The sequence below is a fragment of the Neomonachus schauinslandi genome, chromosome 7, assembly GCF_002201575.2.
Source record: "Neomonachus schauinslandi chromosome 7, ASM220157v2, whole genome shotgun sequence".
NCBI classification, from domain to species: domain Eukaryota; kingdom Metazoa; phylum Chordata; class Mammalia; order Carnivora; family Phocidae; genus Neomonachus; species Neomonachus schauinslandi.
The window spans coordinates 23,524,241-23,540,835 of NC_058409.1; the positions used below are offsets into that span (position 1 = coordinate 23,524,241).

Genomic DNA, 16,595 nt, shown 5'->3' on the forward strand with positions numbered 1-16,595 from the left:
ACAGAAATCAGTTGCTTTCTTATATACTAACAACGCAACTGTAGAAAGAGAAATTAGAGAAACGATTCCATTTACAATAGCACCAAAAACCGTAAGATACCTCGGAATAAACCTAACCAAAGAGGTAAAGGATCTATACTCTAGGAACTACAAAACACTCATGAAAGAAATTGAAGAAGACACAAAAAGATGGAAAAATATTCCATGCTCATGGATCGGAAGAATAAACATTGTTAAAATATCTATGCTACCCAGAGCAATCTATACCTTCAATGCCATCCTGATCAAAATTCCAATGACATTTTTCAAAGTGCTGGAACAAACAATCCTAAAATTTGTATGGAATCAGAAAAGACCCCGAATCGCCAAGGAAATGTTGAAAAAGAAAAACAAAGCTGGGGGCATCACGTTGCCTGATTTCAAGCTATATTACAAAGTGATCACCAAGACAGCATGGTACTGGCACAAAAACAGACATATAGACCAATGGAACAGAATAGAGAGCCCAGATATGGATCCTCAACTCTATGGTCAAATAATCTTCGACAAAGCAGGAACAAATATGCAATGGAAAAAAGACAGTCTCTTCAATAAATGGTGCTGGGAAAATTGGACAGCTATATACAGAAGAATGAAACTTGACCATTCTCTAACACCATACACAAAGATAAACTCAAAATGGATGAAAGACCTCAATGTGAGACAGGAATCCATCAAAATCCTAGAGGAGAACATAGGCAAACAAACCTCTTTGACATCGGCCACAGCAACTTCTTTCAAGATACATCTTCAAGGGCTAGTGAAACAAAAGCAAAAATGAACTTCTGGTACTTCATCAAGATAAAAATCTTCTGCACAGCAAAGGAAACAGTCAACAAAACAAAGAGGCAACCCACAGAATGAGAGAAGATATTTGCAAATGACACTACAGACAAAGCGCTGATTTCCAAGATCTATAAAGAACCTCTCAAACTCAACACCCAAAAAATAAATAATCAAGTCCAAAGAATGGGCAGAAGACATGAACAGACACTTCTCCAAAGAAGACATACAAATGGCTAACAGACACATGAAAAAATGTTCATCATCATTAGCCATCAGGGAAATTCAAATCAAAACCACAGTGAGATACCATCTTACACCAGTTAGAATGGCAAAAATTGACAAGGTAAGAAACAACAAATGTTGGAGAGGTTGTGGAGAAAGGGGAACCCTCTTACACTGTTGGTGGGAATGCAAGTTGGTACAGCCACTTTGGAAACAGTGTGGAGGTTCCTCAAAAAATTAATAGAGCTACCCTATGACCCAGCAATTGCACTACTGGGTATTTACCCCAGAGACAAGATGTAGTGAAAAGAAGGGCCATATGCACCCCAATGTTCATAGCAGCAATGTCCACAATAGCCAAACCGTGGAAAGAGCTGAGATGACCTTCAACAGATGAATGGATAAAGAAGATATGGTCCATATATACAATGGAATATTACTCATCCATCAGAAAGGATGAATACCCAACTTTTACATCAACATGGATGGGTCCGGAGGAGATTATGCTAAGTGAAACAAGGCAAGGAGAGAAAGTCAATTATCGTATGGTTTCACTATTTGTGGAACACAAGGAATAGCATGGAGGACATTAGGAGAAGGAAGGGAAAAATGAAGGGTGGGAAATCAGAGGGCAAGACGAACCATGAGAGACTATGGACTCCGAGAAACAAACAGGGTTTTAGAGGGGAGGGGGGTGAGGGAATGGGTTAGCCCGGTGATGGGTATTAAGGAGGGCACGTACTGCATGGAGCACCGGGTGTTACATGAAAACAATGAATCGTGGATCACTACATCAAAAACTAATGATGTGTTGTATGGTGACTAACATAATATAATTAAATTAAATTAAATTTTTAAAAAATTATTGATTACCCCTTCTGAATTGTTCTGAAGTTTTCCCTCTTTGCTGTCCTGGCTGATAAAGTTCAGGTCCTATTATGCCTCACTTGAAATGCTACAAAAGACATTCCTTCAATCTAATCACTCTTTCTAATCCATCTTTTTCTTTGTTGCAAAAGTGATTATTTTAAGACAGAGATATTATCATGCATATGTCTGTGAAGAGGTGGGATAACAGGCAAGAATTTTGGTTGGGTAATGTAAAAGTTCTACAGAGATCTACACTCAAAAGTGTAACAATCCTCACCCCCACAAGCTCATCAGCACAGAATAGCTAAACCATAAATCCCCACCAAGGAAAATAACACTGTACCATCTACTATTTAATTCTGATAAAAAAAATCAACTTATAAGACAGTAAGAGTTGTACATGATTATTTGACAGACACAAAATCTATCAAATAGCTATAGACCTTTTCCTTGTATTTCAAAAAGCTGAGGGCCAAAATGTGGTTCAATTATATCATCTGATTCTTAACTCTTATGGCTTATTTATTTTTGGTCTATTATATTTCTTACCTGTATTTTCTATTAAAAATTATATTTCCTTGGTTTCCTTAGTCTCAACTTTATTTTAACAGTTTTATTGATGTAATTCACATATCACACAATTTACCCATTTAAAGTGTATATTCAATGGCTTTTAATATATTCAGAGTGTTGTGCAACTGTCATCACAATTAATTTTAGAACATTTTCATCACCTCAAAAAGAAACCCTGTACCCATGAAGCAGTCCCTATTTCTTCCCAAACCCCCTAGACTTAAGTCATCACTAATCTGTTTTCTGTATCTACAGATTTGTCTATTCTGGATACCTCATACAAATGCAACCATAAAATATGTGGTTTTATATGACTGGCTTCTTTCACTTAGAATATGTCCAGGGTTCATCCATGTTGTAGTCTATATCAGAATTTCATTTTTTATTATTGAATAATATTCCATATGGCTATACCATATTTTATTTGTCCATTCATTAGCAGATAGACATTTGGACTGTTTCTACTTTTTAGGCTATTATGAATAAAGTTTCTGTGAATATTCATGCACAAGTTCTTATGTGGAGATATGTTTCCATTTTTCTCAGGTATGCATACCTAGGAGAGGACTGCTGGATCAAATGTAACGTTCTGAGGTACTGCCAAACTATTTTCCAAAGCACCTTCACCATTTTAAATTCCCACCAGCAATGTGTGAGAGTCCCAATTTTTCCATATCCAACACAAAAGTTATTATCAGTATTTTTAATTATAGCCATCCTAGTGGGTATGAAGTGATTCTCATTCAAGTTGACTCGCATTTCCTTAATGGATAATGATACTGAGCATCTTTTCATGTGCTTATTGGCCATTTATATATCTTCTATGGAGAAATGCCTGTTTGGATCCTTTGTTCATTTTTAAATTGGGTTATTTTTTCCTTTTATTGTGAGTTGTAAGAATTCTTTTTTTTTTTTAAAGATTTTATTTATTCATTTGAGAGAGAGAGAGATAGCGAGAGAGAGAGCACAACTGGGGAGGAGAGGGAGAAGCAGGCTCCCCGATGATCAGGGAGCCCAACGTGGGGCTCAGTCCCAGGACCCTGAGATCATGACCTGAGCCAAAGGCAGATGCTTAACCAGCTGAGCCACCCAGGTGCCCCAAGAATTCTTCATATATTCTGGATACAAGTCCCTTGTCAGATATATAATCTGCAAATATTTTATCCCATTCTATGGATTGTCTTTTCATTTTCTTTATGGTGTCTCCTGACTTTGTTTTTAAACTTGTATGAATTTTTTGCAAGTTCCTTCAAACTTTGAAAATTAAAATGTTTAAAAGTTTTGTTATATTTTAACATCTTACTGAAAATCTTTCAGAGACTCCCAACACATTCAAGAGAAAATAAAAATCCCAGCCCTTAAGGCCATTCATGATCCAGACTATGACCACCTCCTTCAATTTAGATACTGTCTCTCTCACATATGCCTTACCCCTCAGTTTACATGCCCCAAACCAAATTCTTGATCTTTGCCCGCAATGTTTTTCCTCAGTGTCTCCCATTTTAATAAATGGCAAAACCATCCTTCTAGTTGCTCATGCCAAAACCGTGGAGTCAGTCTTGACAATTTCATACTCTACCATTCAATCCATCAACAAATAACCGTCCATCCTGTTAGTTCTGCTTTCAAAATATATGCAAAATCTGACCTCTCTACCTTTACTCTTACCACTCTGGTCCAGTATCTCTTGCTTAGATTACAACAACAGTCTCCTAAATATAATCTCCCTAATTCCTTGTCTCTTCATAATCTATTCTCAACACAGTAGCCAGGGTGATTCTTTTAAAACCTAAATTGTAGGGGCGCCTGGGTGGCTCAGTCGTTAAGCGTCTGCCTTCGGCTCAGGTCATGATCCCAGGGTCCTGGGATCGAGCCCCACATCGGGCTCCCTGCTCGACGGGAAGCCTGCTTCTCCCTCTCCCACTCCCCCTGCTTGTGTTCCCTCTCTCGCTGTGTGTCTCTCTGTCAAATACATAAATAAAATATTTAAAAAAAAACCCTAAGTTGTATCATGTCACCCTTTCAACCTTTCAAAGGCTTTCCAATCCACTCATAGTCACCTACAGTGTCTTATGTGATATGGCCTCTGCTTCTTCTTTCACTTCCTCTCCTTTCTCCTCCTCCCACACTCCACTTCTGGAACCCAGGCCTTCTTGCCTCAGGCCTTGCTCCAGCTATTCCCTCTACCTGGAATACTCTTCTCTCCTGTGAGTGACACATCTAGCTCTGTCTCCTTCTTTAGGTCTCTGCTCAAATTTCAGTTACAACTTCTCTGACGACACGAGTTAAAATAGTGAGCCTCCATTCCAATACTCTCTCACCCCCATCTTACTTTTTTTCTATAGCTTTCATTACCACATAGAATAGTATAAATTTACTCACTTATTTATTGTCCACCTCTTCCAACTAGAATGTGGACTTGATGAAGGCAAAGATTTTGCTTTTAATCAATTTCATTCATTACAATATATCTCTAGCAACTAGCATACTTTTGGCATATAATGATTCCTCAACCAACCATGAATAAATGAACACCTGAATTTGTGGGCTAATAATCATTCCAGCTATATAACTACTAGAACATAGGGTTTTCAAAAGCACAACTTTAAAATGTTAGTTCTTACATTTCTCTATGGCATTTCTGATAGTCTTCTGAAGGCATACCTAGGAAAAGAAAAAAAACAATCTATTAGAAATATAATTCAAACAGAGAGCAGAGGCCAAAATTAGGTAAAAAGAAATAGTCTCTCTAAAATATATGGTAATAGGGACGCCTGGGTGGCTCAGTCGGTTAAGCGTCTGCCTTCGGCTCAGGTCATGATCCCAGGGTCCTGGGATCGAGTCTTGCATCGGGCTCCCTGCTCCTTGGGAGCCTGCTTCTCCCTCTGCCTCCCTCTCTCTCTCTGTCTCTCATGAATAAATAAATAAAATCTAAAAAAATAAAAAATTAAAATAAATAAATAAATAAAATAAAATATATGGTAATAGTACAGTTTATTTTTATAATTTTATTTTTATATATTGTTTTTATGTCTGCCACTTAAATTGGGTAGAAGTATTTTCAAAACACCAAAATAAACAAAATTGTTGGGAAATTTTATGAGATGCAGGAATCTATCAGCCTATATTTGGATACTTATAATTTTTGAAGTCCTTTCCAATCTTTTATCTTTCTTGATTCTTACAACAGTCCTGTGAGGCAAATATTAACAATTTACTATTCTCATGTTACATATATGAAAAAAATAACTGGTCAAGTTATAAAACTAACAGCTGCATACCTGGAACTTAAACTCAGATCTCACGGTTCTTAATCTAGTACCAAATATATAGATACGCATATTAGTAGATTGATTAACCAAGAAGATGCCTACCAGTCAACATTTTGCTGTCCAGATCCACTATGATATTACTTAGGAACATAAAGAACCATGGGAGTAGTCTTCTGAAGAACTTATGACCCTAATCAGCTGCATAACTCTGCTTACATTTAACTAGAATTTTACAGTTAAGTAAAAGTGAAGTGAATGGTGCCTAGTAATCACTGAGAAGCATTTCCCTGAAACGGAGTTTCCTAAAATACAAAAGACTACAGTGAACTACTCTCTGCTTTTGCTGATAGTAGTCTCTTGCTTTTCCTTCTGATGATCTAGACATGGCCTGTGACTCAGTATAACAGGAGCCCTGCATCTCCCTGCCCAAAGTGACTATTCTGGGATAGGCATATGAAATAATTTAAGCCAATGTCTAACACCAGGACTTTTATTCAAATCATTGGGAAAGAGAAGCACTTTGTTCACTGGATTAGAGGTTGTGAGTATATAAGCCTGGACCTAAAAAGAGTTCCTATATGAAGGGAGCTTAGCTGAGAGTTTAACTGGCACAGAGGGACTATGAGCTGAGAGATGGAAAGGAATTGGTTCCTATTGATGTCATTTGAAATCCTGGATCAGGTTGTATTTGCATATCATTACTGATGGGTTTTTCAGGTACATGTGGTAATAACTTCCTTTTTTAACCTAATAAAGTTTGAGGTAGGATTTTTTTTCTTTTTCTTTTTTCTTTTTTTTGTCACGTGCAGTGGACAAAGAGCCTAACTGAAACACTTGCTAAAGAGATAGGCTGCTTCTTTGGGCACTTTATATCAGCAAAGGAGTTGCCAAACTAAACATAACACAGAAGATAAGGTTTTTGAACTGTTAGAAATACTGCCAACCAGACAGCTATCAAGTCTCCCTTAAGGGACCCCATAATCAATGCTTAATTCTTTGACTGATATTATTTATCCCTGCTTTTTGGCAGGCTCTGATAGGTGAGCTGACAACATCCATTCCCATTCCCCCTCTCCATTCTTTTTTTCCATTTCCCCTTGCTTTATACCAATATAGAGACTAGGAGGGTGAAATACTTGTTTTGGGTTTTTTTTTTTTATATATAAACTTTATCAAAGAAGCCTCCCAAGTAGTCAATAGGTATATGACTCAGTCCTGGCCAATAGATCTAAATAGAAGTTTTCTGGGGAATTTCTTGGAAAGCTTTTGCTCTTCTGATAAAAAAAGATGTATATGGCTAATATGGCCTTTTCTCATTCTTTTTCCCTGGAACTCCCGCGATACCTAGAGGCTTAGCAACCATTCTACAACTATGCGGAAACAATCCAACAGACTTGGTGGTAGAAAGATACAATGACTATAAGATCTTAATGCTGTCAGTGAGCTACTACATCAGCTGTGGCCTGGGAAGAGAAGTAAATCCAATATAAATATACATTTTTTGCATGACAAAAAAATAACATAAACAAAAAGACAACTGACAAACTGGGAGAAATATTCATAATATATACCACAGACAAAAGGCTAATATTCTTTAAAAATTTTTTTGAGTATAGGTAACACATATTACATTAGTTTTATGTGTACAACATGGTGATTTAACTTCTCTATACATTATATTATGCTCACCACAAGTGCAGCTACAGTTTGTCACCACAGGAAGCTATTACAATACCACTGACTATATTCCCTATGCTGTGACTTTTATTCCCTTAACTTATTTATTCCATAACTGAAAGCCTGTGTTTCCTACTCTTCTTCACTTGCCTACACCCCATTCCCTTCCCTCTGGGAACCATTAGTTTGTTCTCTGTATTTACAGATCTGATTCTGGTTTTTTGTTTGTTTTTTAAATTCTTTTAAGTTTTATTTATTTAAGTAATCTCTACACCCAACGTGGTACTTGAACTCACAACTCTGAGATCAACTCTGAGATCACAACTCACATGCTCTTCCAACTGAGCCAGCCAGGTGCCCCTGTTTTTTGTTTTTTAATCTGCTTTGTTTTTTATGATTTCACACACCTGAAATCATATGGAATTTGTCTTTCTCAGTCTCACTTATTTCGCTTAACATAATACCTGCTAGGTCCATTCATGTTGTTGCAAAAGGCAAGACCTCAACCTTTTTTATGGCTGCATAATATTCCTCTGTGTGTGCGCGTGTGTGTGTGTGTGTGTGTACACCATATCTTCCTTATTCGTTTGTCCATCGATGTACACTTAGATTGCTTCCATATCTTGGCTATTGCAACTAATGCTGCAATACATAGGGGAGCATGTATCTTTTCAAATTAGTGTTTCTGTTTTCTTTGGGTAAATACCCACTAATGGAATTACTGGATCATATGGTATTTCTATTTTTAATTTTTTGAGGAACATCCACACTGTTTTCCACAGTGGCTGTACCAACTCACATTGCCACCAAAAGTGGATAAGAGTTCCTTTTTTTCAAAAATTTTGTATTTAAGGGGCACCTGGGTGGCTTAGTTGGTGAAGCATCTGACTTGGGCTTCAGTCATGATCCCGGGGTCCTGGGAATGAGTCCCTCGTTGGGCTCCCTGCTCAGTGGTGAGCCTGCTTCTCCCTCTGCCCCTCCCCTGTGCTTGTGCTTGTGTGTTCTCTCTCAAATAAAATCTTTTTTAAAAATTTGTATTTAAATTCAATTTAATTAATATATGCTGTATTCTTAGTTTCAGAGGTAGAATTTAGTGATTCATCATTTGCATACAACACCTAGTGTTCATTACTTCAAGTGCCCTCCTTAATGTCCCATCACCCAATTACCCTATCTTCTCACCTGCCTACCCTCCAGCAACACTCAGTTTGTTTCCTATAGTTAAAATTCTCTTATGATTTGCCTCCCCCTCTGTTTTCCTCTTACTTTCTTTTTCCTTCCCTTCCTCTATGTTCTTTGGTTTTCTTTCTTAAATTCCACATATGGGTGAAATCATGTGGTATTTATCTTTCTCTAACTTATTTTGCTTAGCATAATACCCTCTAGTTTCACCCATGTCATTGTAAATAGCAAGATTTCATTCTTTTTTTTTTTAAAGATTTTATTTATTTATTTGACAGAGAGAGAGACAGGGAGAGCAGGAACACAAGCAGGAAGAGTGGGAGTGGGAGAAGCAGGCTTCCCGCTGAGCAGGGAGCCCAATGAGGGGCTCAATCCCAGGGCCCTGGGATCATGACCTGAGCTGAAGGCAGATGCTTAACGACTGAGCCACCCAAGTGCCCCAAGATTTCATTATTTTTGATGGCTGAGTAATATTCCATTGTATTTATATACCACATTTCCTTATCCATTCATCTGTCAATGGACATCTGGGCTCTTTCCTTAGTTTGGCTTTGTGGACATTGCTGCTATAAACATGGGATGTATGTGCCCCTTTGAATCACTGTCTGTATCCTTTGGATAAATACCTAGTAGTACAATTGCTGGGTGGTAAAGCAGCTCTATTTTTAACTTTTTGAGGAACTTCCATACTGTTTTCCAGATGGCTACACCAGTTTGTATTCCCACCAACAGTGTAAGAGGGTTCCCCTTTCTCCGAATCCTCACCAACATCTGTTATTTCCTGAGTTACTAATTTTAGCCATTCTGACTGGTATGAGGTGGTATCTCATTGTGGTTTTGATTCATATTTACGAGCGTTCCTTTTTCTCCACATCCTCACCAACAATTGTGTTTTCTTGTCTTTTCATTTTAGCCATTCTGATAGGTATGTGGTTTTGATTTGCATTTCTCTGATGATTAGTGATGTGGAGTATCTTTTCATTTGTCTGTTGGCCATCTGTATGTCTTCTTTGGAAACATGTCTACTCAGGTACTCTGCCCATTTTTAAAATTGGATTGTTTGGATTTTTGGTGTTGAGTTGTAGAAGTTCTTTATGTATTTTGGATATTAACCCCTTATTGGATGTATCATTTGCAAATAGCTTCTCCCATTCATTAGGTAGCCTTTTTGTTTTATTGATGGTTCCTTTCACTGTACAAAAGCTTTTTAATGTAGTCCCAATAGTTTATTTTTGCTTTTGTTTCCTATGCCTCAGGAGATATATCTAGAAAAACGTTGCTATGGCTGATACAAAAGAAAGTACTGCCTGTATTCTCTCCTAGGATTTTTATGGTTTCAGGTCTTATATTTAGGTCTTTAATCCATTTTGAGTTTATTTTGTATATGATGTAAGAAAGTTGTCCAGTTTCATTCTCTTGCACATAGCTGTCCAGTTTTTCCAGCATCATTTATTGAAGAGGCAGTCTTTTCCCCATTGTATATTCTTGCCTCCTCTGTCACAGATTAATTGTCCATATTGTTTAATTTTCTCTATTCTGTTCCATTGATCTATGTGTCTATTTTTGTGCCAGAACCATACCATTTTGACTACAGTTTTGTAGCATATCTTGAAATCTGGAAGTACAACACCTCCAGCTTTGTTCTTTCTTAATATTGTTTTGGCTATTTGGGTGTTTTGTGGTTCCACACAAATTTTAGAATTATTTGTTCTAGTTCTGTGAAAAATGCTATTGGTATTTTGATAGGGATTGCACTGAATCTTTGGATTGTTTTTGGAAGTATGGACATTTAAAAAATATTAATTCTTCTAATCCATGAGCATGGAATATCTTCCTATTTGTGTCCTCTTCAATTTCTTTCACCAGTGTTTCATAATCTTCAGACTACATGTCTTTGACCTCCTTGGTTAAGTTTATTCCTAGGTATTTTATTCTTTTCTGTGCGATTATAAACGGAGTTGTTTTCTTAATTTCTCTTTCAGCTACTTTATTATCAGTGCATAGAAATGTTACCGATTTCTGGGTATTAATTTTGTATCCTTAAACTTTATTGAGCTTATTTATTACTTCTAATAGTTTTTGGTAAGGTCTTTGGGGTCTCTTCTATGTACAGTATCATGTCATCTGCAAATGACAGTTTAATTTCTTGCTTACTGATATGGATGCCTCTTATTTCTTTTTCTTGTACAATTGCTGTGGCTAGGATCCTTATCTTGTTCCTGATCTAGGAAAAGCTCTCAGTTTTTCACCATTGGGTGTGATATCAACTGTGGGTTTTTTTCATAGATGGCCTTTATTATGTTGAAGTGTGTTCCCTTTAAATCCACTTTGTGGGAAGTTTAACATGAATGGATGTTAAATTTTGTTCAATGTTTTTTTCTGCATGTGCTGAGATAATCATATGATTTTTAGTCTTCATTTTGTTGATGTGGTGTATCATATTGATTGATTTGCAAATATTGAACCATCCTTGCATCCCTAGAATAAATCCCACTTGGTAGCAGTGAATGATCCTTTTAATGAGGTTTGCTAGTATTTTACTGAGGATTTTTGCAACTATGTTCATCCAGGATTTTGACCTGTAACTAACTTTCTTTCTTCTTCTTTCTTTCTTTCTTTTTCTTTCTTTCTTCTTTCTTCCTTCCTTCCCTTTCTTTCTTTCTTTCCTCTTCTTTTTCTTTCTTTCTTTCCTTTCTTTCTTTCTCTTTCTTTCTTTCTTTCTCTTCCTTCCTTCCTTTTCTTCCTTCTTTCCTTCCTTTCTTTCTTTTCCTTCTTTCCTTTTCCTTCCTTCCTTTCTTTCTTTTTCTTTTTCTTCCTTCCTTCCTTTTTTCTTCCTTTCTTTCTTTCTTCCTTTCTTTCTTCCTTTTCTTTCTTTCTTCCTTTCATTCTTTTCCTTCCTTCCTTCCTTCTTCCCTTCCTTTGTGTGTGTGTGTATTTGTCTAGTTTGGTATCATGGTAATATTGGCCTTGTGGAATGAATTTGGAAGATTTTCTTCCTCTCCTATTTTTTGGAAGAGTTTGGGAAGAATAAGTATTAACTCTTTTTTAAATGCTGGGTAGAAGTCACCTGTGAATCATCTGGTCCTAGACTTTCATTTTTTGGTAGTTTTTTAAGTACTGATTCAATTTGTTACAGTAATTGGTCTGTTAAGATTTTCTATTTCTTCCTGATTCAGTTTGGAAGATTGTATGTTTCTAGTAATTCACCCATTTCTTCTAGGATGTCCAATTTTTTGGCATAATTTTTCATATTATTCTCTTATAATCTTTTATATTTCTGAAGTCAGTTATTACTTCTCTTTCATTTCTGGTTATATTTATTTGGGTAATTTCTCTTTTTTTCTTGATGAATCTGGCTAAGGGCGTATCAATTTTGTTTCTTTTCAAAGAACCAGCTCCTGCTTTCATTGATCTGTTCTATTGTTTTTTGTTTTTGTTTTAGTCTCTATAACATTTCTTTCTGCTCTGAACTTTATTTTTTGCTTCTTTCTACTCACCTTGGGCTTTGTTTGTTCTTTTTCTAGTTATTTTAGGTTTAAGGTTAGATAATTATTTGAGCTTTTTCTTGTTTCCTGAGGTTTCTTGAGGTCTCTATCACTATATATTTCACTCTTAGAACTGCTTGTTTTAAATGTTTGAGACCATTATGTTTTCATTTTCTTGTGTCTCCATGTAATTTTTTATTTCCCCTTTGATTTTTTTGTTGACCCATTGGTTGTTTTGTATTATACTGTTTAGTCTCCAGGTGTTTTGGGGTTTTTTTCCAGTTTTTTTTCTTGTGACTCATTTCTAGTTTTATACTGTTGTGGTCAGGAAAGATGCATGGTATGATATCAACCTTCTTAAATTTACTAAGACTTGCTTAACACATAATATAAATATTCATGGCTTTGTACTGATATGAACAACTGAATAAATAAGTGGCAGAAAAGATAGTTCTTTTACAGTAGAATTCCAATTAGTAAATGTAGCAGCAAAGTGTGAAATAGAAAATCACCATTAGACGAACACCAGAGTAATAAATGTCACAGTCAAATTCCTCTGATGACTACCAATATCAGTGAATGAAAGTTTGAGGAGAAACAGGAATTACAGGGTCTCAAACTATCTTTTCTATATATTTAGTAACACAAAGGGCAACTAGTAACTTAACCATGCAGAAAACCACAGACACTACGTTAATCAAATGACGAAGTTTAATATCACCAGTAATAAGATATACTGACATCAAGAACTTCATACGATGTCCTAAAAAGGGTGTAACATCATTTCTGCAGCATTCTTAAAAAAATTGAATAAATTCATTCCAATCATGAGAAAACATTAGACAAATTCAAATTGAGGGACGTTCTATAAAACAACTGATCAGTAATCTTCAAAAGTATCAAGACTATGAAAGACAAAGAAAGACTGAGAAACTGTTATAGACTATAGTAGATTAAAGGAGAAATAACAATCAGATGCAATGCTGGATCCTGAAACACAAGAAAAGAGACTGGTGGAAAAACTGGTGAAATGTGAATAAAGTCTGTAGTTTCATTAGTAGTTTTATGTTATTGTTAATTTTCTGATTCTGATCATTGTACTAATGTTATATAAGACAGCATTAGGGAAAGCTGGGTGAGAGATATATAGGAATTCTCTGTATTATTTTTGCATCTTTTATGCAAGTCTAAAATTAGTTCAAAATAAAAGTTATAAAAAAGGAGACCCATACGTGCATAAGCTACTACTAGTCAGATATTATTTGTAGCCAAAGGTAATCCTAATTGATGGATTTAGCTTATAAATCGTTAAAAAAATTACTTTGTTTTCCAACATAGATGAGGGGTTTCCCCTGTGACATGAGAAAAAAGAATGTGAAAACTCACCTAAAATTGCAGAGAGGTTTGAAAACTGTGGTAGCTTCTCTATTGATACTGCTTTACTGGTATCCAGAAGAGTTGAATTTTTGCATCGCATGTGTTCTTCCAACTTGGGACATTCCCAATCTAAAACAGCAGGAAGAAATGGCACATAACTTTGAACAGCACATAAGTAGTAGATTACCTCCCCCAGCCCCAATTTAGGTCCCCATACCAGCTTAGGTCCCCATACCAAGCTGTGGTAATTAAAGATTTTGAGTAAGACAGATAAAAAAAGACAAGCCTTGATGGTATCAGGATAATAAATAATTTTTTGCCTATTTCAGTGCTCTAACCTACTTTCTTTCATAGATTTTTGCCCCATAAAGATTATTGAGTTAAGGAACAGACAGCATACCCAGGAGGTTCCTCTTAATATTTTATGTATAAATTACACCTAGGTCCCATTAAATATCATTTCACTAAATAACATACTCTTATCACTTGATGTCAGTTTTAAGCTTTCCATTGACTTCCCACTATGGAAGAATGAGGTTATTCTCTCTTACATCCCTGTCCCCACCTTTCCCACAATTCCCATTGTCCTGATATCATTATATTAGCATATGTAGTTAGATCAATATCCAATGTAGACATTATGATAATCAATTGCTATAAAAATGCTATTTACTCTTGTGGTATACTATGACAACCACTTTTCCTACCTGAAGTCAGTAAGTCTTTTCTAATTTTCTCTGTATTTTTCATCTATTTAATCACAAACTCTATCAAATTTTATAAATCCATTCCTTTTATTTCATTCTCTAGTGTTCTAAAGTTGCATAATGCTCTATCTGGGTGTTTTTCATCTATTGTGCTAGGCACACTATGGTCCCTTTAACAAAGATATCATATTCTTTAGCTCTAGGAAATGCTCTTGAATTATAACATTGATAATTTTCTTACCTCTGTTTCTTCCATTATCTTTGTCTGAAACTCCTTTTTTTTTTGATATTGGATTTCATATACTCTTCCTCTGATTTTTTTCCCTCTAAATTGCAACCTTTTTTTTGTTTTCCTCCTGACTCTTTTCTCCTCAACCCTAACTTCTAATCCTTCTACCAAGTTTTTCACTGCTATTGCATTTATCAGAATATTGTTTTTTATAGTACCCTATTTTTATTTAATGGACACTATATATTTTATGTCAATAAGACTATTTTTTCAACATTTTTTAATCCTTGTGTTTCTATTTCTGCATGGTTCCTTTTCTTACTTTTTAAAATTTTATTGTAGTAGGAACATTCAACATGAATCCATCCTCTCAAATTTTTAAGTTTACAATAGAGTATTATTAACTATATAGCACAGTGTTGTATAGGAGATCTCTAGAACCTGTTCACATCTTTCAAAACTGACACCTAATACCTGTTGAACAGCAACTTGCCATATCTATCTCATCCTAGGCCCTGGCAACCAACATTCTACTCTCTACGATGAATTTGACTATATTAGATATCTCATCCAAGTGGAATGGTAGTTTTTATCTTTTTGTGACTGGCTTATTTCACTTAGCCTCACATTCTCCAAATTTGTCCATCTTCCTGCATATGGCAAGATTTCCCTTTATTAAGGCTGAATACTACTCCATCATACGTATACACTTTGGATAAATACACTTTGGGTTGGTGGATCATATGGTAGTTCTATTTTTAATTTTTTGAGGAACCTCCACATTGTTTCTCATAGCAGCTACACCATTTACAATCCCAACATTATACAAGGGTTCCAATTTCTCCACATTCTTATCAACACTTGCTTTACTACTATTACTACTATTATTATTATTAATCATTATCATCCTAACAGGTATAAGGTGAGATCTCATTGTGGTTTTAATTTGCATACCCTGAAAATTGTGATGTTGAGCATCTTTTCATATACCTGTTGGTCATTTGTTTGTTTGTTCTTAGTCTTTTTCTTTTAAGATTTTATTTATTTATCACAAGCTGGGGGAGGTAGAGGGAGAAGCAGGCTCCCCACTGAGCAAGGAGCACGATGCAGGACTTGATTCCAGGACCCTGGGATCATGAGCTGAGCCAAAGGCAGACACTTAACCGAATGAGCCACCCAGGCATCCCCTGCTGGCCATTGTATGTCTCCTTTGGGGAAATGTCTATTCAAGTCCTTTGCCCATAAGGTAATTGGGTTATTTGTTGTTTTGGTCCTACCGAGTTGCAGGAGTTTCTTACAGATTTTAGATATCAATCTCTTATCAGATATGTGATTTGCAAACATTTCTTCCTTTTTGAAGGTTGCCTTTTTTTTTCTGTTGTTTCTTTTGCTGTGCAGCTTCTTAGTTTTATGGAATCCCACCCGACTATTTTAGCTTTTGTTGACCGTGCTTTTGGTGTCACACCTAAGAAATTATTGTCAAGACCAATATCATCAAGATTTCCCCCTATGTTTTCTTCTGGGAGTTTTATAGTTTCTGGTCTTATGTTTAAGTCTTTAGTGCATTTTGGGTTGGTTTTTCTATATTATGTAAGGTAATGGCCTGATTTCATCCCTTCATATGTGGAAGTCCAGTTTTTCCAACATAATTTATTGAAGAGACTATTCTTTCCCTATTGTTTATTCTTGCCACTCTTCATCTAAAATCAGGTGACCGTATAGGCATAGATTCATTTCTGGGCTCTCCATTCTATTCATCTATATGTCTATCTTTATGCCAGTACCATATTGTTACAACTGCTGTAGTTTTGCAATATTTTTTGAAATCGAAAAGTGTTGATTTTCTGTGTAGATGTTCTATTCGTTATTGAAAGTGGGAGTAATGAAATCTCCATTACCATATGGATGCCTATTTCTCCCTTTAGGTCTATCAGTATTATGATGCTGAGTGCCTATTTATCATTGTATGTTCCAGATTAATTGACCCTTTCATCATTATGTCTTTGTCTCTTGTGATAGTTTTTGACTTAAAGTCTGTTTTAGCTGATATAAGTAGAGCCACTCCTGCTCTCTTTTGGTTACCATTTGCACAGAATATCTTTTCCCATTGCTCCACTTTTAGACTATGTGTGTCCTGAAATGTAAAAAGAGTCTTGTGTAAACAGCATAGTATAGT

General features: G+C 35.9%; 1 protein-coding gene across 1 annotated transcript in view; it reads right to left on the minus strand.

The window, feature by feature from the left end:
- MEIKIN (meiotic kinetochore factor) overlaps positions 1-16,595 on the minus strand; it is a 99,669-nt gene that overhangs the window by 67,504 nt on the left and 15,570 nt on the right. Inside the window, exons 6-7 of the mRNA XM_044917050.1 lie at positions 13,493-13,612; positions 5,115-5,154 (exon numbers count right to left, since the gene is read on the minus strand). Of these exons, the coding sequence (XP_044772985.1) occupies positions 5,115-5,154; positions 13,493-13,612 (160 nt within the window). The remainder of the gene's footprint in view (positions 1-5,114; positions 5,155-13,492; positions 13,613-16,595) is intronic.